Genomic DNA, 24,061 nt, shown 5'->3' on the forward strand with positions numbered 1-24,061 from the left:
TCTGTCCAGAGGGGATGCCTTTTACTGACATGCACTGAGATTCCTTCATTGGCTATCAGTGGCCTTAATGCCAAATAAGCATGACACTGATCAATGTTTAATGTTAATTTAAACTCCAAGAAAATTTTAAGTGAGGTGTGTGTTATATAGGAAGAATCATCCTAAATCCATTGCTATTCTGAAGCAGAAATAACTTCCTTCTCAATTAAGTAACTGCATATTTTAGAGAGAAAAAGTAATTCATATTACCTCCGTTCCTCTTAGTTTCAATAACTATGGCATTTGCTAATCAAATAAAATTATTTGAGGGGGAGAGAAGGATGTCGCTTCCATTCAGCTCTTCAGTGTACTATTTCATCTCAACAAATCTTCTTTCTAAGATACCTTTTGCCAGATTATGTTATAATGTGAGTATCTTTATTCCTCTAAAAGTCTTTTAGTTTGCTTATATGCTTTTGAAGAATTCACACTTCTAGCTGCTATATGTTTTTCAAATGCATTCAAGATTTCACTTTAAAATGGCATCTGACTAGCAGCTCAAAATATAGTTCTTTCCACTCCCTATTAAAGTATCCATGAAGATACAGAAAAAAACAATTTTTTTATAACTCTGAAAACTCTGACAATCTTCCTATTGCCAGAGTCTGGAAAAAAGTTTATACTATTTGCATGTTTGATAAAATTGGATTAGAAAGCACAATTGATGGCCCACCATAACTATGTAAGTCTTCCCACCTACAAGCAAGAAAACTCGTCTCTCCTTCCTCACTGTCAGCTCAGCCAGCCGCCCCTCTCCTGCGCACGGCAAGCAGCCAGAGTGCAGTTCACACCCGCCACTGCCCACCTCCAGCAGCACTTCCATTTATACACTCATCTGGAAACTCATCCCCCAGAAGCAACTGAGGACACTGGGCGGGATCTGACATTGAGGCCGGGGCATTGTACCCAATGGGTGTACTATGGGCGTATTCGAGGCAGAGGTGAGGAGAGAGTTGTGCACTCCGAGGACTTTTAGTTTGGGCGCCTCCATCTCTTCAGGATTTCATTAGAGCCCAGGTACTGTGTCGGGGCAGCGGCCCTGTTATTTAGACCCTGGCAGACACTAGGCATTACAGTAGGAGCTGGGCACACCACGCCGTTGCCAGTGGTCGGTCTACAGTAGGCATTTGACCAGCGTGCGTGTGGGCAGTAGCGGAGTTGAAACGGTCCCTTCCGTTAATATATGTCGCAGGTGGGTACAGCTTCCCTCACTCAAAAAAATGTGCGTAGGGAATCAAGTGCGGAAAGGCCTACAGTTTCCTCTCAGAAAGAGAAAGGGATCTTCATCCAGAGCATGGAAGGAAAAGCATTCCTCTGAAAAATGTTTACATGAGAACAGAAAAAAATCATAGAAAACGGATGACTTTCTAGCAAAAACACAGGGTTTACATGAAACCAAGCAAAAAATATTAAAGAGGGACCCCCCCCCCCAATATCACTGATTCTGTTGTAGTGACAACTCATCTGTATTATTTTGAATTACACATTTCTTAGGCTTCTTGTCTATATTTAGCAACAAACACTTTTCATTTTGTACCCATACTGAAAGTCTCTAGTTCCTTGGGGCAGCATATTAAAGTGGTTGTTTATTGTGTTGTGCTGTTTTCAAGTGTTTTACATACTGTTTTCTTCTTTTAAATGTTTACATTGAAGTAACTTCAGATTTGTAGAAAAGATGCAAGAAGAGCACAAGGAGATCCCATATGCCCTTAGCCCAGATTCCCACGTGTGAAAGACCTGCCACATGCGCTTCACGATTTCCTCTCTCTGCATATACATATATATCCTGAACTCTTTGAGTTGTATTTAAATTGTAGACATGATGACCCTTTATCCCCAAACTCTTTGGTGTGTGTTTCCTAAAAACAAAGACATTATCTCTTGTAACCACAGTGTAAGAATCAAAGTAAGGAAATTAACAAAGATGCTATGCTATTTCCTAATCTGCAGTCCTTACTCAGATCTCACCGATTATCCCAACAGTGTCCTCTGTAACAAAGAAAAACCCAGTTCCCTTGTTGCATTCATGTGACCTATCTCTCTGTCTCCTTTAATCTGGAACAGTTCCTCAACTTTTCTTTGTCTCTTTAACCTTGCAGTTTTGTTGAACGCAAGCCAATAATTTTGCAGAATGTCCCATAATTTAGTTTTGTCTGATTTTCCTCATGATTAGATTTGGGTGATGCATATTTGGCAGAAAATGGCACAGAAGTAATCTTGTGTTTTTCTCAGTGCATGGTTTCAGGAGGCTTAGGATGGTGATTTGTCCCATTACATGTAATATTAACTGTGATCACTTAGTGCAGGTGGTGCTTGGCAGGCCTCTCTACTGTAAAATTAATTTTTCCCTCTGTAATTATTGACTTGTGGATGCTTTCAGACCTCAGCAGGCACCCTCTTCCTCCTCGGCCTTTCATCTGCTGCTTTCACATCCATTGATGATTCTGGTGAATCGTTGTTTTACTCTGTGGGCTGCCAAATGGCTCTTTGATAATTCTGTCTGCCCTTTACCTCTTATTAGTTCGCTTTCTACTATAACGAAGAGTTTTTCTTTCTCATTCATTCATTCATTCATGTATATTAGGTGTACTTGTGGATTCTTATTCAGTAGGTTTTTTATGCTAAAATTATTCCAGATTTCGTCAGTAGGAACCTCTTCAAGTTGGATCACTTGTTCATTTGACATGTCCTCATTATAATCCTTTGAGCATCTCATATTTTCCTAGCCTTAGGCCTGGAAACAGCCGTTTCTGAAGGAGCCCTGGTTCCTTTTAGTGGAGAGTAATGCAGCTTCTGGGCCTTCCCAGCCAGCAGAACCAGGTTGCATGCATACACCAGATGCATGTGTATACGCACACCACACACGCCTGCATCTTTCTGTATCTACCTATATATGTTAAAACCACAAGTGCACACCGATGCTTCATTTTCAGTCCAACACAACAGATTTTATTCTAGACTTTCTGCTTTCTATGGTTACAGTTCACTTCTCTGAAAGTGAGGAATCTGCCTAACATTACCCACAATATATTTATTTATTTGGGTAATTTTTATCTATACAGTGTTGTAAACGTGTTTTGATCAAAAATGTTTCTGGCACCCTTTTACATGATAGTAGGAGAAAGAATTTAAGGAAAATTTCATGTTTTTAATTTGAAATAAAAGTATGATTTTTATTTTTAACTTCCTTTAATCTGAGCATTTCAGTGTTGATCTCATTCGTATTTGGAAGTTTATCTACAACTCCACCAAATGCTTTTCCTCTTTTATATTTTTCACTAGGCACTGTGTGCACTTGGGTTTAGCTATACAGCAAATTCTACTCATTAATAACAAGAACTTTCATTGAAAATATTCTAATTATCTTTGCCTGGAGGCACTTTTAATTAGAAGGCACAGAAAAGTAACAAAACTCGGTTCAGTGTTACTCGATCATGTATCTGAAAATTCCAGATGTAAATTTGCTTTTGGCACATTGGGTTCCAAGGATTCAAATAAGTTCACCTGGACCCAGTTTCTGTTCATTGCTCACTTTTGTTCTCCTTGCCATGGCAAGAAGGCTGTGTGAAGCTCCCGCTTTATATCTGCAGAGTTCCCAGTTGAGCACAGTGAGCACAACTCTTTGTCAGTTAAGCACAGATAGTGGGAACAGCTGACTGAACTGGATTTGCTTAGCTTGATCATGTGCTCATTCATGGACCAGTTACGACCAGAGGGTGCGATGATATATTGCCCAGACCAAGCTCACATGTCCACTTCCTGAGCCCCAGCCAAACCACATGGGAAAATAAGGGAGGTATGGTTCACCAAAGAAAATTCAGGGAATTGTTAGCAGGTGAAGGGACAAGCAAAACAACAAATATTCAACATAGCGTTGGATTCATCAGCTCACTGGCTTGACAGGAAAGAGAAAGCAGAAGCTTCTTTAAGGAAAAAACCCAAAACGAACGTCTACTACAGCTAAGTGGCACACATTAAGCCTAAGTGAGTACACATGCCCCACTCCAAATAGGTTCTGCTCCGTGCATATAGATGTTCATTAAAAAGAAAGAAAACTAAAAAAATAGTGTATATTTTCATCTTTATACTGGCTCATTCATTCTTCCAAAGGAGTCTTCAGCCTATTTCTTTCCATTGACTAGAATGTTCTTCTAACACTGTGTCAATGAACAAAATCCCAAGACATCCTTAAACCCCTAGTCTTCCACTCCCCTAGAGCTGGGAGGGGGTAGCTGATAGAAAACTACTCTCAACCTTTCCTCAGTCTCAAGACACCATCCCATGTCTCTCTCACTTCCACTGCCTCCCCACCATTCTACTGGACAGGGAATCCCTTGGCCTTTCTGTCTTTTCCATTACTCTCTGTAGTATAGTGCCTGAAACATAGCAGGTGAGAGATAAACATTTATTGAATTGACTTCCAAACAGTTTCAATTCCATGAAAGTCCTATTCTGAAATTTACTAGTGACCTTCTGTTTACCAGCCAAACACAATGACTTGTTTCCTGTCCTTGTCATACTTGACCTCTGACATATTTGACACGTGGGTTTTGTTTTAAATGTCTGTTGGTTTCTTTTCTTCATTTTAATAATGTTTCTTTATTTTTCCATATTTTTATTAACATTCCTTTGTGTTATTTATTCTTATATGTGTCACAGAAAGGTTGAAAGGCTTGAGCCTGACAGGACTCAAGAATAAGCCCCGTTTAGGCATTTCCTAGCCAAGCTTCATAAAAGTCTAACTTGCTTGACTTTTGTAAGATATTTTCTCCCAATTTTCCTCTGGTCACATTCACCCTTTCTCAATTGGTAATGTTCTCTAATTCCAACCCTAAGTTTTTTTATTTTATTTTAACATTTTCATGTGATTTCAACTATCACAAAATCTAATCAAATCCTAGATGAAGTACTGTGCCCAGCACAAAGTGGGAGTTTACTCAGCTGAAGCTGTATCTCTAGTGCTAATCTCTGATAAGTTCTAGACCTGTATCTCCAACTGCCTGCTGATCAGATCTTCCTCAGTGTCTCCCGGTGCCTTCAAATTCAACATGTCAGACATTTCCCCAAACTTGTCCCCCTTCCTGAGTCCCCTCTTTATAAATCAGTAGCACTGTCATCTATAGAGTCACTAAATTGGAAACCTAGGAATTACCTCAACTTTTCCTTCCCTTGTCCACCTCACTCAGTTTGTCACCAAGCCCTGCCTAGTACATTTGCCAAAAGTCTCAAATTCTCCTCCTCCTACTTATCTTAATCAACATTGCGTAAAACCCTCTTTATCATCGCTTGCCTAGACTTTTTACAATCCTCTCCTAACTTTGTTCATATTTAGTGATGCCTCCAGAGTTATCTTACTGAAACACAAATTTCAATCTCTGTCTAAAACCTGACTCCCTGTGTCCTACAGCTTAAATTCATTCCCATTCTACCATAGACCTCATCATTTATTACACCCCCTACAAGTCCACACTGCAGCAGCTGTATAAAATCACATAATCATTTCCCTAATAAACTATATACTTTCACATTTCTTTTCTCCCCTTATCTTCCTCCCTCCCTCCCTCCCTCCCTCCTTCCCTCCCTTCCCTTCTGTCTTTCATGCTGTCCTTTCTCTTTGTCTTCCTGGTGGTCACCCACTCTCTGTAAGTCTCAGCTGCCCAGGTCAGATATGTCTTCTGTACCCACATATCCTTCTACCTGCACTGTTATATTGTATGTCTCTCACTCTAGCTGTCAGATACTGCTGGTAACTTTGAGGAGTGCAGGTTCAGGAGAGTGCTAGGGGGAGGAGCCCAAATGCTCCCTTTCTTTTTATGAGGGCATCAAAGACTATGCAGTAGAAACGGCGAGTATAAGCCAAAATTAAGGAGCTCAACAGGGCAAAAATGGAAATAAATTGAACGGCTAGATGAGATAAATTTTTAAAGTATTTTAAATGATTATTAAATTTAACTGTATTTGAAGGAGCCATGAAGCGGGAAAAATTAAAAATATAAAAGGAGCAAGGACTTAGCAGAAATGGGATGGTCAGGAGAAGCTAGCTTTGGAAACAGACAGAAAGATATTTTTTTCTACCTGAGATGAATGGATAAAAATTAAAATCTATAAGTAATAAAGTATTGAGCTGAAGATGAAGGCATAGCAAGAATTTGATGCCATTAATGTATAACAGAAGGGCAAGGTACCAACTTAGGATGGTATAATCATCATGAGAGCCAGCTCACAAAAGTCAGTTATTAAATACTCAGGAATTTTGTGAGCTAATTGTTAAATCATTGGTAGCTTAAAATCTGCCATGTGGGAATATTTACACCACAGAAGTTAACTACAAAATGGGGCTTCCCTTCCCCCCGAGTTTGCAGGATTTCCTGGCACACTACTGGAATGCTTCAGGGCTCCCATAAAGGCTGAGCCAAAATACTTCCACCTGTTCATGGAGACTAGGCTGAAGCTGGATAACATGATTATATTTGGACCTTGTCAAGCTTGTTTTGTGTTTCTCTCCAGGAAATCCCTGCTGTAAAACAGAAAAGGTAGCTAGGGAGTGATTGCAGGGGTGGAAATTAACAAAGTAGGCTCTAGGATAGTGAATTTAAGACATTAGAGAAAGAAAGAAAATGCTGACGGTGGCATGGGGAGGGGCAGAGGCAATTAAGTAGGAATCTAATAGGAAAAAATGGGTTTAGTAAACATAGAAGAATTGGGATGGGAGAAGATTCTGATTGAAATATAGAATAATCTTTTGTGAACATCATGAGAAATAAGAAAGATGTCAGGCAAGGGAACAGTTTAGATCTCTGTGAAGACTTCAAGATGTGGTCGCTCATAAATGGAAGAGAGGGGGTATATTGTGAAGTAAAGGAAGGCAGTGAAGTGTAAATTCCACAGATCTAAAGGGTGGTCAGAGTGTACTGTGAAGTTGCTTGGGAATGATGGTAGGCAACAGAGAGGTGGAAGAACGTGAGCCAGTTATAGGGAGATAAAACTTGCAGCCAGTGCGTGAGCAGGCCATTTGGAGAGGCCAGATGTGCAAGTTTAAAATAATACAAAGCTCGGGATGGATAGTATATTGTGAACTCAGAAGCCCAAGGGAGCAAAGTTATATACACTCGCCGAGCTGAGTAATGTTTACTGACCGGTACTCATAGTGGAAGTCATCCCCATCACTGTGATGCTGGGTGCCCTGGTCATGGCATCTGCAGCGCGCCACCCACAAACAGACCAGCCAGAGACCTCGGAGACATGTGGTCTGCACACAAGGCAAACCAAGGACGCCAGTCAATGAGGAGAGTTTTCAAATAACAATATTAACTATTTCCTCAATCAAAGACATATTCATAATGGAAACCCATGGCTTTGTTGTACTTCCTTCTGCTTGCTTTATGGTTTCATAGTATTTTGATGTTTAATTATATGAAGGCGTTGGGTGGAAGGAGGGTCGTGGGTGCGGGCCTATAATCTTTCTACCCTGGCTGTTCAACTGCAAGGAGATAGTAATTTATTGGCTTTACTCAGAATAAGGCAAAAACGTCTTTGGGTGGACAGGATCTTCGTGTAAGTGAGCAAGTCGGCTGTGTGAAGAAAGGAAATATTTGGATTTAACTTTCTCTACTGATACCCACATTCAAGAGGGCTTATTTTTAGATATGTTTTCCAGTTTTTATTTTTAAATTATCATAGCAATGTTATATTAATACCTTTCAATCTCTAAAAAAGAGCTTGGTTTGAAGGGAATTTGTTACCTATATCTAATCCCCACAAATTAGTAGTCTTTGGAGACAGTAACAAAATCTTTTGCATTTATTATTTTCCAGTGGTTAATTAGAAAGCAAGGGGGGAAAGGTGAGGTCTGTATGTCAAGTACTGCATGAATGTAGTACCCTGAAACCTGTCTTTAAGGAAAAAAAATGTGTCTCAGAATGCACATAAATTAGAAGTTGCATCTGTAAAGGCTACTAATTTGAAAAAATCTGGTTTCTAGCTGCACAAATATATATCTTTTTAATTACAGAATAAGTGTCATTAGTACCAAGCAGTGAGTACAACTGGCCCGAAACCAATATAACAAAGCCAGCTGTAATTCTGTCTAAACTCTTCTTGACTAAAGTCTACTCTTTTTTTGTAAATTCAAGATAATGCATTTATTGAGTTTTCTAGCACTCATACAGATAAAAATGCCTTTATCCTTTACTATCCTTTGTGATACATTTTAAAACTTGATAAAAGTTAGAAAATAGATTCATTGTAGGTCATTTTCCATACTGCGGCACATATCAAACTTTTTTTTTTTTGTCCTGTTCATGTTCCAGATACCATACTCCTCAGCATCTCCTGGGAATTATGTAGTAAGTACATTTGGGTTTCTTTGCTCATAAGAATTGATGTTACGTTTTATTTGGGCAATGAAATAGTTGTCCAGATGTTAAGAAGAGCCCTGTGTATTGGCCAAGACGTGAACATCTGATTTGTATTGAGTTGTTTCATCTGCCAACCTCAGGACATACGTTGATGTTCATTAGTGAAACAGTTATCAATCTGGCCAAGATTGCCCTGAGTACTGTGTCTTACTTTAGCATATGTTTCTGTGAACCAGTATGGTACACTCTGCCCAGTCATGAAGAAAGCCATCCCCAGTCACACCATGATCTGCTTGAATTTGCAGTTCTTCGGGAGAATGCATAACCTCCGCCCCCAAGGTCTACAAAGACATTCAGCTCTCCCAATCACAAAGGGGATAAACTAGCAGAATAATTGGGGGGGGGGGAGGTTTAAGTTGTTTTTTCATTCTTAGAAATTGAAAATACTTATTTTTCTTCTTATTATTTAATACATGTTAAAATTTTAAAATAATTCATATATATATCTGAAGTCAAAGTAGCAGATTTTACATGAGTTCTTGAACTTCCAAATGACCTATTAACCTTCATTACATGATAATCCTTGCTGCAGCTCAAGGCCATCGCAGGATAATTTGTTATAATACAGGGTGGGACAGAGGTAGGTTTACAGTGGCGTGTATGGCAAATAGTACATTAATTAATAAATAATAAAACAAGACTAAACTGTGCTTCACATTCTCACAACTGTTAAGCCTCCTTTTGCCCCACCCTTTATTTAAGGGGAAATGCCTAACAGAGAAGCAAGGATAAAATGGTAAAAAGGAAAATCCTGAAGAAATTTTCAGAGGTGGTGGCTAACGGGAGTAGGAAAAAAATACTTCACCCTCCATGGAAACAGTGATTAATGAACATAGTGAAAAGCACATGCTGCTCTTGACCTGTGAACTTAGTGCTTAATGTTTCCAAACTAAGAAAGTCTCCATTTTTTAACATTTTCTATGAAACAGAAATGAAAGTAAGAAAATTTGGGTAAAACTTATTTTTCTTTAAAATCACTTAAGAATAAGCCTGATATATAGTTTTATGAAATTGTAGATGTTTATTTGAATAGGAATTTAAATTGCTTATTAAATAGAAAATACAAATGTCATTTGAAATAATTAGTGGACTGTTTCTACACACTAAGAATGAAGTGAAACTTAAGCCACTTAATAGTTGTTTTGATTACTGTACATCTGAAAAATTCTGAAACACATTACCTGAATTACCCATTTTGGTTGTCTGAAAAGACTAAATAATTTTAGAATTACCTAATCTCCGTTTCAGGTTGATGGTGTAGCTGCAGCCTTAGTCAGCATTGCCTCTCATTTCTGATTGATATGGTAGATGAAGGTGCAATGCTCTAGAAATTGTGCAATTGATACTGATAGAAGAGAGAAATAGAATCAATGTATTTATTAAACATATAAGTATCTTTTCATTTTTAGTTTCCTGTAAAAGCCACTGATACAAAAAATAAGAAAATTATAATAAACTAAATCACAAATACATATGAATTACTTCTCTTTTATGGATCTGTGAAGACTTCATTAAAGTTTCTCTTTAACCTTGTTATACCTGGTGTGATTAAGTCATGAATAATAAATAAATCAGTGTTACAGTCTCATTGTTTTGGGAAGCTTGTCAAAACAATCTCAACATATTTAAGCTAAATTATATTTTGCATAAGGTTGAAATGATTGTGCATTAAAAGAAAATAAATTACAGAGAAAATTAATTTCCTCTGTTATTTTCAAATTGTTATTAAGATAAGTCTAACTTTTCTTCTTTATATTGTTTAATGAAATGCCTTATTTTTACTGAAATTTTGTGTAATTATTTAGGGTCCTCCGGGAGGTGGAGGGCCACCAGGAACACCCATCATGCCTAGTCCAGCAGGTATTGTAATCAAACTAGCCACATTGGCACTTGATTATTAGAATAAAATAGAGAAATTATTCTGAAAGTTAGTCGTATTCATTGTCTCGTTTATGGATACAGAAGTAGACCATAGCAAATAGGAAGAAACCCTGTTCTTAAACAACTATTGTCCAATCACTTTAAGAATTTAGAAAATTTCTGTTGTGTGGTTAACATATAATCAGGATGCAAATTGTGTTGCTCTGTATGAATTGTCCAATAATGTATCTAAAAGATTCCTTGAGACTGTGGAAAAGATCCAAATCTCACAACTTAGAAAAAGTCTACATAAGTAACATATGAAATACACGGATCCATTAGGTTTAATATACATATCAGACCCACCAATCTATTATCTTACTAAGATAGATGTAGATGTGCCTACAATATTATTTATCCTACACATCTATAGGTATTTATTAGTTAGCTAATAGATCCACTATGTAGTGTGGAATGTTTTTTTTAATCTTCTAAACTAAAATACCTCGGTATTCCTGTAATCACTTAATGTAACTATTTTAAATAGGTTTCTTCTTTCTTGTTGAGACTTTAATACAGACTGTTAAATGTGTTGTGTCTTGAGAACTCTAATGGTGGCAGTTTACATTGGCATAGCCCTCCTACAAAGTGCTCCGGCAACATGTATCAAGAGCTGTGAAAAAGTTTATACTACGTGACTGTACAATCCTACTACTAGAAATGATTGGAGGCATAATCTAAGATTTATGTAGAGGGATGCTCATTTGTTATAGTAAATAGTGAAACAGTAGGTACAACCTTCATACCAAATCTAATTTTAGTGAAACTAATAAATTAATTTTTATGCAATATAATGTAAACATTAAAATTATTATCAAAGAATGTTTAATTACGTGGAGAATAAATGTCCATAATTCAATACAATATGATCACAATTTTATTTTAAATATATATAACACAGAAATCTAGAAAGTAGAAAACAAGAAAATAGTCTAAGACTTTATCAGTGATAACTTCTGGGTAATGAAATAGATGGGAAATTTTTATCACTTAGAAAATTTTTATTTATGTTACACAGTTAAATTCATATGCTCTTAACTGGTTTGTTGAAGTCTAAGATATATAGAAGCTTGAAATTAAATATCATTAATTATACCAATAAATGAATATTTTTAAGTTTTGAATCTAATTTTGAAAAAGCAAAATTAGATAATTAATGCAAATTTTACTTTGCCTCACTAACTCTTTGGAATACATCATAAATATTTCATAGATCTCTGTCCTCAGAGCATCTTTATTGAAGCAAAACAGAATTTATTGAAGATAGAATTGTGTGAATTGAACATCTTGCCCACATTTGCATTTCTATTTGCTGAAGTATATTTATGAAGGTACCTTGTGATTAATAAACACTTTACTTCAGTACTAAAAGAAATTTTTTTGAGAAACACAGCTTTATTTTAAAGTTTTTCTGTATATAGAAAGAAATCATATATTTCCTAGGTAATACCAACTTTATTCCCCTCAATACTTTTTCTTTTTAGATGAAATTATATTCTTGATTAGTCTTAAAAACAGTGTTTATTTTTCTTTCTGCATACTTAAAATATACAACCCATTTTCCTTTCAAATTAATTACTAAAACCAGTAAGTAAAGTTAGTAAGGCTGGTAAAGGTGAAAAACCATTTGCAGTTTTCCTATGTTTAAAAACCAATCCAAGATTTTCTAAAAGATAAGTTTTTATGGTATAGATTTTATTCTTAGTTAAATTAGCGGATATCTATTGTCTGAAATACACAACCTGAGTTAGACATGTTCCTTTCCTCCCGGTGAGCTTAGTGCAACCTCGTTGGAAGCAGGAGAGAAGACAGAATGTTAGCTGTGATGCAGAGCGGAATTCAGTGGTGGGAGGCTCTGCGATTGGGACCAGGAGGAAACCTCCCTAGCGTTCCGGGGTGCCCGGTAGAGAGTAGGATTTCAGCAGGTGGAGATGGGCAGCCGATGCTCGGAGGAAGAAAGGACAGGTGCGCGGCGCTGGAGAAGGGCGCGCACGCGCAGGAGGCCACAGGCACCCTGGCGGGCAGGGCGCACAAACAGTGCCGCGCAGCCCTGGCAGCCGGGGTGCGGTGCGGGTGCGGGTGCGGCGGGAATGTTTAAAGCGTGCGGTACCTGACAGTTTCCTCAGGGGCACTGACCTCGTTTCCCTTAGGTAGCCAAAGAGAAAATGACCGCAGCCAGCACAGCGATAGCCGTCGGGGGTGAATGAATCAAAACTCTACCTGTGTTGTGTGGTGGGCGTGGCTCAGCGGTCGAGCATCACCTATGACCTGGAGGTCCCAGTTGGGTTCCGCCCAGGCCACCTGCTCGGCTAGGGCTCATCCCCAGCAGGGGGGCGCAGGAGGCAGCCAATCTGACTCTCACTGATGTTTCTCTCTCTCTCCCCCTCTCCCTTCTCTCTCTGAAATCAATAAAAACATTTTTAAAATGCGTCAACATCATTAGATGTTTTAAAAAAATGTATACCTATTTTTTGTCAGATCAGCAAAAACTACATTTTTTTGGTGTGCCACTGAATATTAGTAGTTAGTTTATGTGTGCCATGAGATGAAAACGGTTAAAAATCGCTGGTGTGATGTATTAATCTAGACATGAAAAACCATACTTAGATTTTCACTGTTGACAAACAACCAATACATGCCATCTAAACTAGAGTATAAGTGGTGTACACTAATATAATCAACTTATTAATGTCCAATAAGTAATCACAAAATGAGAGGGAAAGTCATTGTTCATTTCCCGCTCTATCGTTATTGCCATGAGGGAGCCCTTAATTTTTATCTTCTGCCTTGAATCAGTGTAAAAAATTTGAAACACATCTTTTTCAAAATAGAAAGGCCCATTACATTGTATTTAAGAAAACAATGTAATTGTAGAAAAATAGAAAAACTTATTTCATAATTAATATATCCTAAATGTAAAATATTTAGCTTTTACTCTAGGTTATACATTATAAAAACACGTTTGTAGACTTAGAGTTAGCTAATAGACATGAAATATACTTTAAAATACTTTCAAATGTTATATATAGTGTCCCAAAAAATGTATACATATACCTTGAATATTTATAAAGGCAGTGTTCATTAAAATGCATTTCATTTTCAGAATTGAGCTATACATTTTTTTGGGACACCCTGTATTTATATCGATATACGGAAACAATGAAAACGGAAAAGATATACTGAATCTGAATATTAGAGATTTTTGTTATACATATACATATAAATTGCCTAAAGAAGTAAAAAAATCCATGATGTTTTTTAAAAGAAAAACTTTAACTTTTTAGATTTTTTAAGTTAATTACTTTTTACCTGAATTATTCAAGTGATTATCCCTAATATATTAGGTAAATATTCCTCATTTACAACCTCAGAATAGTGATTCTGGGTCAGAAAATGAACATTAGTAATGACTGTTTCAGGTACTGCAGCTATTAATATGTGTAGGTGTCCAGATCATCTTTGATTATTACTTTGTGATGTCTTGGGTATAGATTATAAAGAAAGATATTAATTAAGTAATTTTTTGTTTCAGATTCAACCAATTCTGGAGACAACATGTATACTTTAATGAATGCAGTACCTCCTGGACCTAACAGGCCTAATGTAAATATGAATTTTAAAAAGTTTTTGTCATGTATTTGAACACTCGTATTAATGCATTCCATTTCTTGGATACTCTTTAAGCTTTATATTTTATAATCCAGATGCTTATTGGATATTAAGAAAATCATATGCTTTCTAAAAGATTTCATATCAATATAATTTAAATGTAAAAGTGAACCTAGTTAATTACAAAATGTTGGTGTGTAGTCTTATTTTATCTCAGATACTTAATAAATAATACTGGCTATTTGAAAACAACAGGTAATGTATAAATACCTCATTTTAGCATCACCAATTTCTTCATTGTGATCCTATTTTATGTGTTTCATCCTGACAAACTTGACAATAAAAGAGGAAATTGTATATACTTGTTTTTCTTTAGATTTTGAAATCCAGAGTTTAGATATGGAACCGAAGCAGTTCTGCTGAATGAATTTGGGTGTTTTAATAAAGCATATGGTTGTGATTTTTCCACAAAAGCTTACAGAAAAATATTTTATTTATCCATGATAAGACCTACGTGTTAACAAAAAAATATTTATAACAAAATATAGTTAACACAGATATATATCTATATATAGGGTAGTTCAAATTAAAGAAAAATCAGGAGACATAAGAGAATTTTCATAGTATACTGAAAACTGAGAAACAAATAATTATTATAATGGAGCTTCCTAACAGAGAAGACAATAGGGGGAAACTTGAAATCTGCCCAGTGTGGTATGGTAGTTGACAATGGCTGGTCCAAATTGAGATGTGCTGTCAGAGTAAAATATACACTGAATTTTGAGGACTTAGTATGAAAGAAATGATGTGAAATATTTCATTAAAATTCTTATGTTGACTTATGTTGAAATGATAATAATTTTGATGTATAAAGTAAATAAAATATTTAACCTATAAGATGAAATTATGCCCATTTGAACAAAAATAGATTGCTAAAAAAAAGTTAATGTTGGTATAATAATGTTGAATCATTCTTATTTAATAAGATATTTATCATCTTTAGCAGCTTCGTAAAAATCACCTCTTATTTATAGTAGCACAATTTGTCAATAACATAGAAGAGAATATTTATCGCTTGCACTGGAATGTGTGTGCTTTCTACTTGAGGATGTCTGAAGAAGAAAGATTTGGTTATGAACAAGGGTTAGTCTAAAGATCCAAACAGAGAGAGTATGGGTTGAGGGAAGTAGGACAGTCCAGTTAGAGACTCTACAAGGCTGGAAAAAATTTTAGGAAAATAATCTCTGTATCATGAAAATGAAAATAAGTTGTGGGATTGTCTAAAATGTTAAAGACAGATATTGTAACATTGATATAAACAATTGTTTTCAATGTTATTATTGTTCTTTTCTTTATTTTTTGAAGTTTCCAATGGGCCCTGGTTCAGATGGACCCATGGGTGGATTAGGAGGAATGGAGTCACATCACATGAATGGCTCTTTAGGTAAGGATATTAAATTTGACGTTGATTTAGAAATAAATTCAAAACAAATCCTTCATTCTACATACCGGTGTTAGGGTTTGCAGAGTTCTTCTGCGTACAGAAACTCATTTTGAGGTGCTTCATCTTTTACCTCACCCCTGTAGTTTAATCTGTAGTGTATTGTTTATGATGACCATAGATCATTTGAAAATCAGAAATGTGAGATTTGTCCTAACCTAGCTCATATTCACAGGTTATAAACTAATGTAAGAGTTGATGAGGGGGTAGATGTTTGTGATCTTTTTTTCTTTTGAAAACAGACCATCTTTTACTTAGATGGAGAAGCCATGCCCATGAGTTACTTAGATTATACACAGATTTCACAACCCCACCCAAAGTCAGGAAATGCCACCCTCTGGTACTTTGAAAAGCTATGTAACCTCAGTAATCAGGAAACTATTTTCAACACATTGGTAGATTTTTCTGCTTTTAAGGATCCATACTTATTTTGCCCATATTTCAAAGCCTTAATTTCCACTGTCCAATTATGGTAACCACTAGTCATGTGTGACTACTTAATTTTAAATTAAAAATAAATAAAATGTAGATTTCAGTTCCTCAGTTGCACTGCCACATACCAAGTGCACAGAACCACATCTAGCCAGCGGCTGCCATCAATCATGTACAGCACAGAAAAACATCCCATCATCACACAAAGTCCTACCAGACAGCACCATTCTAGAATTTTATTTTCCAATTTCTTGCAAGATAATGTACTCTTCAGTCTTTTAATTTATGAAGTTATGCACAAAAAGATGACATTTGGTCATAGTTAGAGAATTCTTAGTAGTATTATTCATTAGAGTAGAATTTGCAGAAGAGTTTCACACATGCTTGGCATGTGGCTCATTTCTGTAATGAACATTATTGTACATATTTATGTAGATGCATAATTACTCACATACATTCAGTGTTTAACAGTTTATTGTGCCTGCTTATTTACAAATTAATCATGTTAATAAGCCCTACCTTTATTTGTGACTGTTGTGTATTTAAAATAATTCAAAATAAAGCTAATACTGGGGCAAAGATCTGATTATTGTTTCTTTATACCAGGAGGTATAATGTATGATTCCACTTCTTAAAAAAGAAATTAGCATTGGCTGTTCATTTCTCCCAAGAATCAAAATAAAACAATCTTATATTTTGAAGACATTTTTACTTTTGATAGATTGCCATGAATACTGATTTCTGTCAAATATGTGATATTATATTATTAAAAGTACTTTACTTTTGGTTATTATACTGAAATGTGGTTGAGAATATTGTCAGGTATTATTGCAAACGTCCATTTTATATTTTATCAGATTTAGAAGCATCATGTCAGGAAATATTTGGAGATTTCTCTCTTGCTCTCTAGTTAAACACACACACACACACATACACATATACCTACATTTTAGAATCTTGAATTGAGTAGTATATATAAATCTCTCCATTATTTTACTTTCAGGAATTTTGATAGCAACAGTTTTCTTTATTCTGCCAATACATAAAAACCCCCAAAAACTAAATTATTGGGAACTAGAGGTACAACTCTTCCTTGCATTTGCCATCAAATGATACTTATTTACCATACAGTGTAAAAAAAAAGGAATTTTTTAAGATTAAAAATTCAGGATATGCACACTGGAAAATACAACAAAAGTATGCTGCATTTATTTATATTGAAGACATTCTAATAAAGGCTTTCTTTTTGTACTTTGTTTCAGGCTCAGGAGATATGGACAGTATTTCCAAGGTGGGTACTGTGTATTCTGTGCTGTTTTTTGTCTGTATTTAATTTCACATAGAATTCTCACTAAGATTATTAGAGTCACCTTATAAATTTTGTTCCTGAACAAGAGTTTGAATGTAGAAGGCCAGATATAATTAACTGCAAGTTTAAAATATTAATGTATATAATCTGTGGGAAAGGGTAAAAATCAATCTTTTACGAGTGTTTCTAAACATGCTAAGGTTAATTTACAAGGTGTACTATACCTGATTAATGGATACCCAAGTAATAACCAATTTAATCATATTATTATGTTACATATTTGTAAAGCAAACTGACATAGTTTAGATAATCTTTTAAAAATGTAAAGAATTCTAGAGAAACATGAGAAAAGGTAAATTTGAAAAAGTGATTATTATATGTTATAAGGACATTGCATTTATACATCTCATTTGTCTTTCAAACTTTCATTAGGAAATGCTGATGTCCTCGATCATTATTCTAGTTCCCCAAAATAGAGTAAGAAAATAATTAGAGGAAAATTATAGTAATACAAGTTGGAAAGTAAGCCTTCCAATAGCATGTGTCTGCATTTTTCTTCAAGAGTTTGAGGATCTAAAATTAATCCTTTGCTAAGATGCCTTATATTTTTTTGAAGAAGAGTACCTAAATACTTTTTAGGTCATGATGAATTTAAAATAGTTCTCTGTGGATCAAAAATATATTTAGAATGGCTGAGAAGAACTAATTATTAACTACCACTAGAATGACTCTCTTAGAAGTCTACTTTATATCCATAAACACAGAAATTCATTAAGGGATGACTTCATTTTAAGTTATACTTCTAATTTATATTCATGTATAATAAAGTAAAATTCCTGATGCCAAGGAAAATAAAGTAAGATTGAGCTACAAAACCTTTTAAATTAAGAATTCAAGCTAAAAGGAGAGAAAGTAGTGAGAGTTTAATTGGCCACCTGACATTAAGCCTACACGCCTGGCTTATAGGTTCTACATACACTTTGGGTGTCTGTGTCTAGGAACAATCAGGAAGGCCTTTTTCTTTTCTAAAAATAGATAAATATTTATAACGCACTAGCTTACTTCTGTGAGGAATAGTGTTAGGTAAGCCTTCAAAAAGCCTGATTTCAAAATCAGATTCACTGTATAACCCCATTAGAGCCTTTTCTCCGGGAAGCTCCTCTACAAGTCAGACAGCTGTGATTACATCAGCTACCTTAGGTGTCTAACAACTAATTGTGCTTTGTGGTCACCAGTGAAATTTCTAATGTTATATTTGTAGCATAGTCTAGTATGTAAAGATGATTCTTCATTACACAAAAGTGGGATCATCCAGATTGCTTAAGGCCATCTTCCTGAAACTTCCACTAACAACCCATTGCCTTGTACATTAGATAGATGTAAACAGTTCTACATGGGAGAGTACTTGGTAGTTTATAAAGTACTTTAAAATTTTTAAATAGTGCCATAAGGACAAATTAAATACCATCTTCTAATCCACCCTCATATCAAGTCTATTGCTGTTCCTTCTGTACTGCTTTTCCCATTCCTATGTCCAGAGACAAGTTTTTCCGCTACACTGTACCCACTGCTGATAACATTCTCTTGCCTAATGAAGTACTGCTTATTTTTTAAGCATTAATTGACCACCCACTGTGTACTTTTGTGTACTGTGGTACTGCCTTGTGCACTAAGGGGCGATAAGAAAGACTCCTTTAAATACAAACATAATCTCTGCCCTCAAGTGGTTTATATTTAGGCCAAAGTTCCTTCCTTCAGTTAACATTAATGCCCCAAGGCATTATTGGGGGCTCTCTCGGAATCCAAAGATAAACAAGATAAAGGTCTCTGCCTTCAACAAGCTCAATATAACTAAGGAGACCAAACAAATACAATGAGGAACAACTTTTTCAAAGCAGAGTTCAGATACATTTCAATGAACATAATACTTATCCCCAAGTAATACACATGCCCCTTAGCAATGTACTAGGAATGACCAGCTGTGCCCACCTTGGGACGAGCTCCTTTCTGCACTGCCACGCCAGGCTGTCTGGGCGAGGGTGCCCTAGTGTCTGTCACATCTCCAGTGCTCTGTAATTTACACTTCACAGCGCATCGTGTGTATTACTCCCCCCACCCCCGATCATTTTTCTCCCTACCTCTTTCCACACACAGCCTAGTTACTTGTCTTGTACTCCAAGCTCTGCACAGTCACCAACTCACTTTCCCACTATGCCCAGCTGTCGCACAAAACCTTCCTCCCTTTCCTCTTTGTTCCTGGGTTTGTTCCCTTCCATCCTGTTCTTTTTCTAGACATTCGTGTTTGTGAATCAAAAGGTAATCTTCACCACTGCTGCTTAGCAGTTTGGTTCAAAATCCTTCTTAGGTCTCCAGCTACATCTCCCCAATTCCCCAGTTAAGCCTGTATTTTTCAAGCATCAGTATTACATATTTTTTAAAAATGTCTTACTCCATTTTTAAATGTTGTTTATTAGTACTATTTCAATTATTTTTTTTACTTTTTCATTGCAAATATACTCTGCTTTATGCATTTTATATATAAGGTGACGAGTACTGAAGCGAGAATCAGAATGCCTGGTTCTACGACTTACAAGTTTTGGCAACAAGTTACTTGATTTCTCTTCGGCTCTGTTTTCTTAGCTCTAAAATAGAGCTTGTAGTTCATTTCTTACCCAGTTCATAAAATGGTTGAGAATCAAGTGTGAGTATATGCTAAGGGCTCTGAAGCACTGTACAGATGCTAAATGCTTCCTCCTTACTATACTACCTTTTGTGGGCAAGACTAGGAACTCACACTGTCAACTCCACTTTGATAGCTGGCACTGTTCCACGGGCACAATGAGCTCACTGCTTCAGACAAAGAGTTTTAAAATCACTGCTTGCTTAGTTGAGGATTACCTAGTAAAACTCACATGCATCTTTCTCAAAATGCAGAATTCACCTTTAATTTAGAAGCCTTTTTTAAAATAAAATGCGAAATTCTTGTCATCCCTTTTGTAACTGAGGAGTCATTCATTTAATTGGTGGAACAAAAATTTTATGCCTTGGAGTTGTTTTAGGAGTTGGGGATTGAGAGGAACATATGGTTTGCTTTCTTAAAAGGAACTCACCTAAATAAATTCTGCAGTTCACATTCAAGATACTTAACATTTATATTTTTTAGTTTGGGAAAAAAGCACATATCAGAGAAAGCAAGATCTGATCATATCATGCTTAATAAATTATCCAAGGACTCTTTTTCAACCTGAGGCTAGAAAGCTTCAAGTTGAAAGCTCATGAAGCTTAGTTCCAGCTAAATATTCCATACCATTCACAGGGTTGCTAATGGATGACTACAGATCTCGGCCATCATCTCAGTTATGGGCTGAGTTCTAGCTCACTTTCCCCCCTGGGGGAACCAGGACTGGCAGTTTGTTCTTTTGGCCAGATGGCAGAGTCAAAATGACACTCTATAAACCTTGCTATTGGCAGCCTGTGAGAAATCAATTCAAAATTCACTTCCAAAGGGCTTAGAATATGTCAATATTGTTTTCTTCCAATTATAGAAGGAGCCCAAATTTCTACAAGTGTTCCCTTTTTTTAATAGCAGTGTGAAAGTTTTGGAACAATTTCTGGGGATAGGTGGAAGAAGGAACAATAGCTTACTAATTAAGAGATGATATGGAAGAATACCGGCAAGATAAAATCAGAGAGCAGAGAGCTAAATGAATTAAATGTGTTAGCCAGAAGAAATTGTGTGTGTGCACGCCCACACACAGGCTCATGTGCGCTTTAAAATAAGTTAATATAAGTAAGGGAAGCACTCCAGTCGGGAGAAAGGGTGAATGAGTGTATAATAAAACCCCTTGAAAATGGGATCAGTATAATTGGAACTATACTTCCTCAAGTAAATCCTTAGAGTGTAAGTAGGAATAAAGTCCACATTAACTGAAGTACGAAATGCAACCAAAATGCCTGATGGTGCTAAAAGTGATCTTCACTTGTATTCTTTGGTCTCCGTACTCCCTAATTATGTGCTTCAGCAACTGGAGTGCCTTTCTGACCGAGCTAAGCCCTTTTTGTGCATTGTGTTCTTGCCTTTATGATGAAAACTCCTGAACACTGCACACAAACATGCCTACAGTTAAATGAAATACACACCCGGTCCGTTGCCACCCATCCCCGTAACCTGCTCAGGCCTGGTGTTTGGAACCAGCATCTGAGCCATTCCTCAGATGCCTGTATCGAGTGTCACTCAGTGATCGTGGGCAGCACAGCCTCCTTAAGACTCCCCATTGAGAAACTTTTGCTTTTTTACACAACATTTTGCAGAAATTACTTCAGATTTTTAAAAACTTGTTGTATCATTCCAAGATTTCCAGACATGCGCAGTGAGCTAGATAGGAGTAGGTTTCAGAGATGTGATACTAGTTGAGTTTTGTATGTTGAATGTGTCTTTTTAATCTTCCTCTCAGTGCTCTTATAAAAAAACCCACAAAAGAGTACAGTGCTAAGTTACCAGGATATGAAAAGAATGCATGAAAAACAGAAATAATAACACTGGAAGTGTTTTATAGGTATTTCTTCTAAATATTCTTGTAAATATTTCTTTCTAAATATTTCAATAGTAATACAATGTTGCTTTCAAATTTTAAATATTTTTAAATTAACACTTTGAGTCAGGAATCAGATTTGAAGTTAGGTAAACTTTCACAATTATAAATCAAGAAATGAAATACGGCAAAAGTGCAGCAGAGTCTGAGAATGCCCCAAGTTACTCAGGGCTGTGCTGCTCCTCTCAGGGCACCTGGGGAACCACTGGCGGTGTGACTGTTACACTGGAATGGAGAGGGCTCATTTCATGGATTTGTTTGAATATGTAGAAATATTCAGCTTTCAAGTGCCTCCTCACACGCCCTTATACAGATGTTAGGTTATTTTTTATTCTAAGATTACCAATTTCTCTATTTATATGAAATGGCAGAAATCTGCCTTCACCAAAAAGACATAGATTTGGGGTAAATCTTACAATATTTGTATAAATGTACTTTTATTTTTGAGCTAAGTCAGCATTATCATTCCTATTTTTAAAACACAGTTGATTAGTTAATAACTTTAATAACGAGTAAGTATAGCTTAGTTAGTTGTAATTAATTAAATTTTACTTACATGTTTTTTTGTGTGTGTTTTTGGGGGAAATCAAGTGACCCGTGTTCATTTCAAAGTACATTTGCTTTTTTCTATACTTGGGAAACTTAACATTTTTAGAGAAAAACTTATCAAAAAGAAAAAGAGTTCTCTTTATGCCATTAGACTCTGGTTCCCCAGCTGGTGTGGTTCATTGGCAAATTGAGCTCCTGTGGACTCAGACGCTCCCTGTTGTCAGATCCTCCCTGTGGGGTGCACAGCAGGACAACATACAAGCTGTATCTCCACCAGTTCCTCTACCTGTGTCTGCTTTACAGTTTAATCATATTTTTTAAAAGCACATATTCTCACTCATGAAATTTTAATTTTTATGAGACAACTGGTTTCAGTTAAGTCTTATCCTCAGTGCAATTTTCTTCTAAACAGTTAAAAAATGAATTTAAAAACAGAGTATAGTATCAGTGGTGTAGGGGGAAAAAATCTAAAACCTTTCTCTCACTTGAAATAACAAATAAAAAATTTTTAACCTTGAAGTTGATTTTTACAAGTCGATAAATTGGACCTGGGAAGAGTCCCTCAGTCAGAGTTGCAGTACTGTGTGGACATGCTTTATACACCAAGGTCATTCTGTTCACATTTCCTAAGACGTGGAGCATCGGGTGACCTCACAGGGCTAAAACCGTATAGTAATAATCAGACTAGCATATTTAAATAGAATATGAAGCGGTATACTGCTAACTTAGTGTTTGATTAGATTGCTGATATCAGCCATTTGACCTGAAAGGAAAGTTTCAAAGTAAATCTAGTCTTAAGCTAATGATAAGAAAAGGTTCTAAAGCAGGTTCCCCTTGGGGCCTTCTCTTGCTCTAAAAGTACATGTTGAATTCTCAGGTCCTAAGGTATTTCTCTTCTTAACTCTAGTTGTTAACTGTCTTCTTTTTTTCCTTACGGTTCATAGAAAAATCATGGTTAAGATAGTGTTACTGTGCAAACCGATGTGAAATGAAAGGGGAATGTTTATGAAAACGGTGGCCTTCTGAAGTTTGGTCAGTAAAGCACCAAGGGAAGTTGCCCTGTCACGCCTGAGCAGTAAGCAGGCTGTCTCATGGGGCCCCCACTGGGAATGGTTTCGAAACTCTCCAGAGTTCTAGGAACTCTATAAGCTGAGGACGGGGAATTGAATAGATATTGATTCTGAGACTAAGAAAAAGAGTTGTGGTGGGTTATTTTGGGTGTTCTGTGTGTGTTTTAATTTTCATTTGGGAAAGCATTAGTACTTGTCAAGGTTCAAAGAATGAACTAGAAAACATGGTCTAAGATTAGAATCACAAGTCGGCTTTGTCCTTAGAGATGCTGCTATAGATTCCATTTTTGAAACAGTACAATGCAAGAGGGAAATTAAAATCTTCAACAATGCCTTGTTTTCTAAATCTTGTTTACAGAACTCTCCCAATAATATGAGCCTGAGTAATCAACCGGGCACTCCAAGGGATGATAGCGAAATGGGGGGAAATTTCTTAAACCCTTTTCAGAGTGAGAGTGTAAGTATTCCCTTGACTGCATTACTCTGTCCAGATTTTACTTCTGAAGCTCTTCTGTTAGAATTAATGCATAAAGCCAGTGTTACAACTGTTTAGAGTTCAATAGGTTGGTCTTTTAAAAGTTAGAAAATTAAGTGAAATTTCTTTGAAAAAAATTAAAAAATAA

The 24,061-nt window shown here is 36.2% G+C and overlaps 1 protein-coding gene across 14 annotated transcripts in view; it reads left to right on the forward strand.

The window, feature by feature from the left end:
• SSBP2 (single stranded DNA binding protein 2) overlaps positions 1-24,061 on the forward strand; it is a 238,143-nt gene that overhangs the window by 206,189 nt on the left and 7,893 nt on the right. For 9 of the 14 annotated variants that reach the window (XM_081132885.1, XM_081132886.1, XM_081132877.1 and 6 more), the window contains 6 exons: positions 8,349-8,384; positions 10,262-10,316; positions 13,909-13,979; positions 15,351-15,429; positions 17,181-17,209; positions 23,797-23,895. In XM_081132885.1, coding sequence (XP_080989011.1) covers positions 8,349-8,384; positions 10,262-10,316; positions 13,909-13,979; positions 15,351-15,429; positions 17,181-17,209; positions 23,797-23,895 — 369 coding nt within the window. The remainder of the gene's footprint in view (positions 1-8,348; positions 8,385-10,261; positions 10,317-13,908; positions 13,980-15,350; positions 15,430-17,180; positions 17,210-23,796; positions 23,896-24,061) is intronic. The other 5 variants (XM_081132888.1, XM_081132882.1, XM_081132889.1 and 2 more) reach the window with 1 other exon arrangement.

The sequence above is a fragment of the Miniopterus schreibersii genome (assembly GCF_964146895.1).
Source record: "Miniopterus schreibersii genome assembly, chromosome: 3".
NCBI lineage: Eukaryota > Metazoa > Chordata > Mammalia > Chiroptera > Miniopteridae > Miniopterus > Miniopterus schreibersii.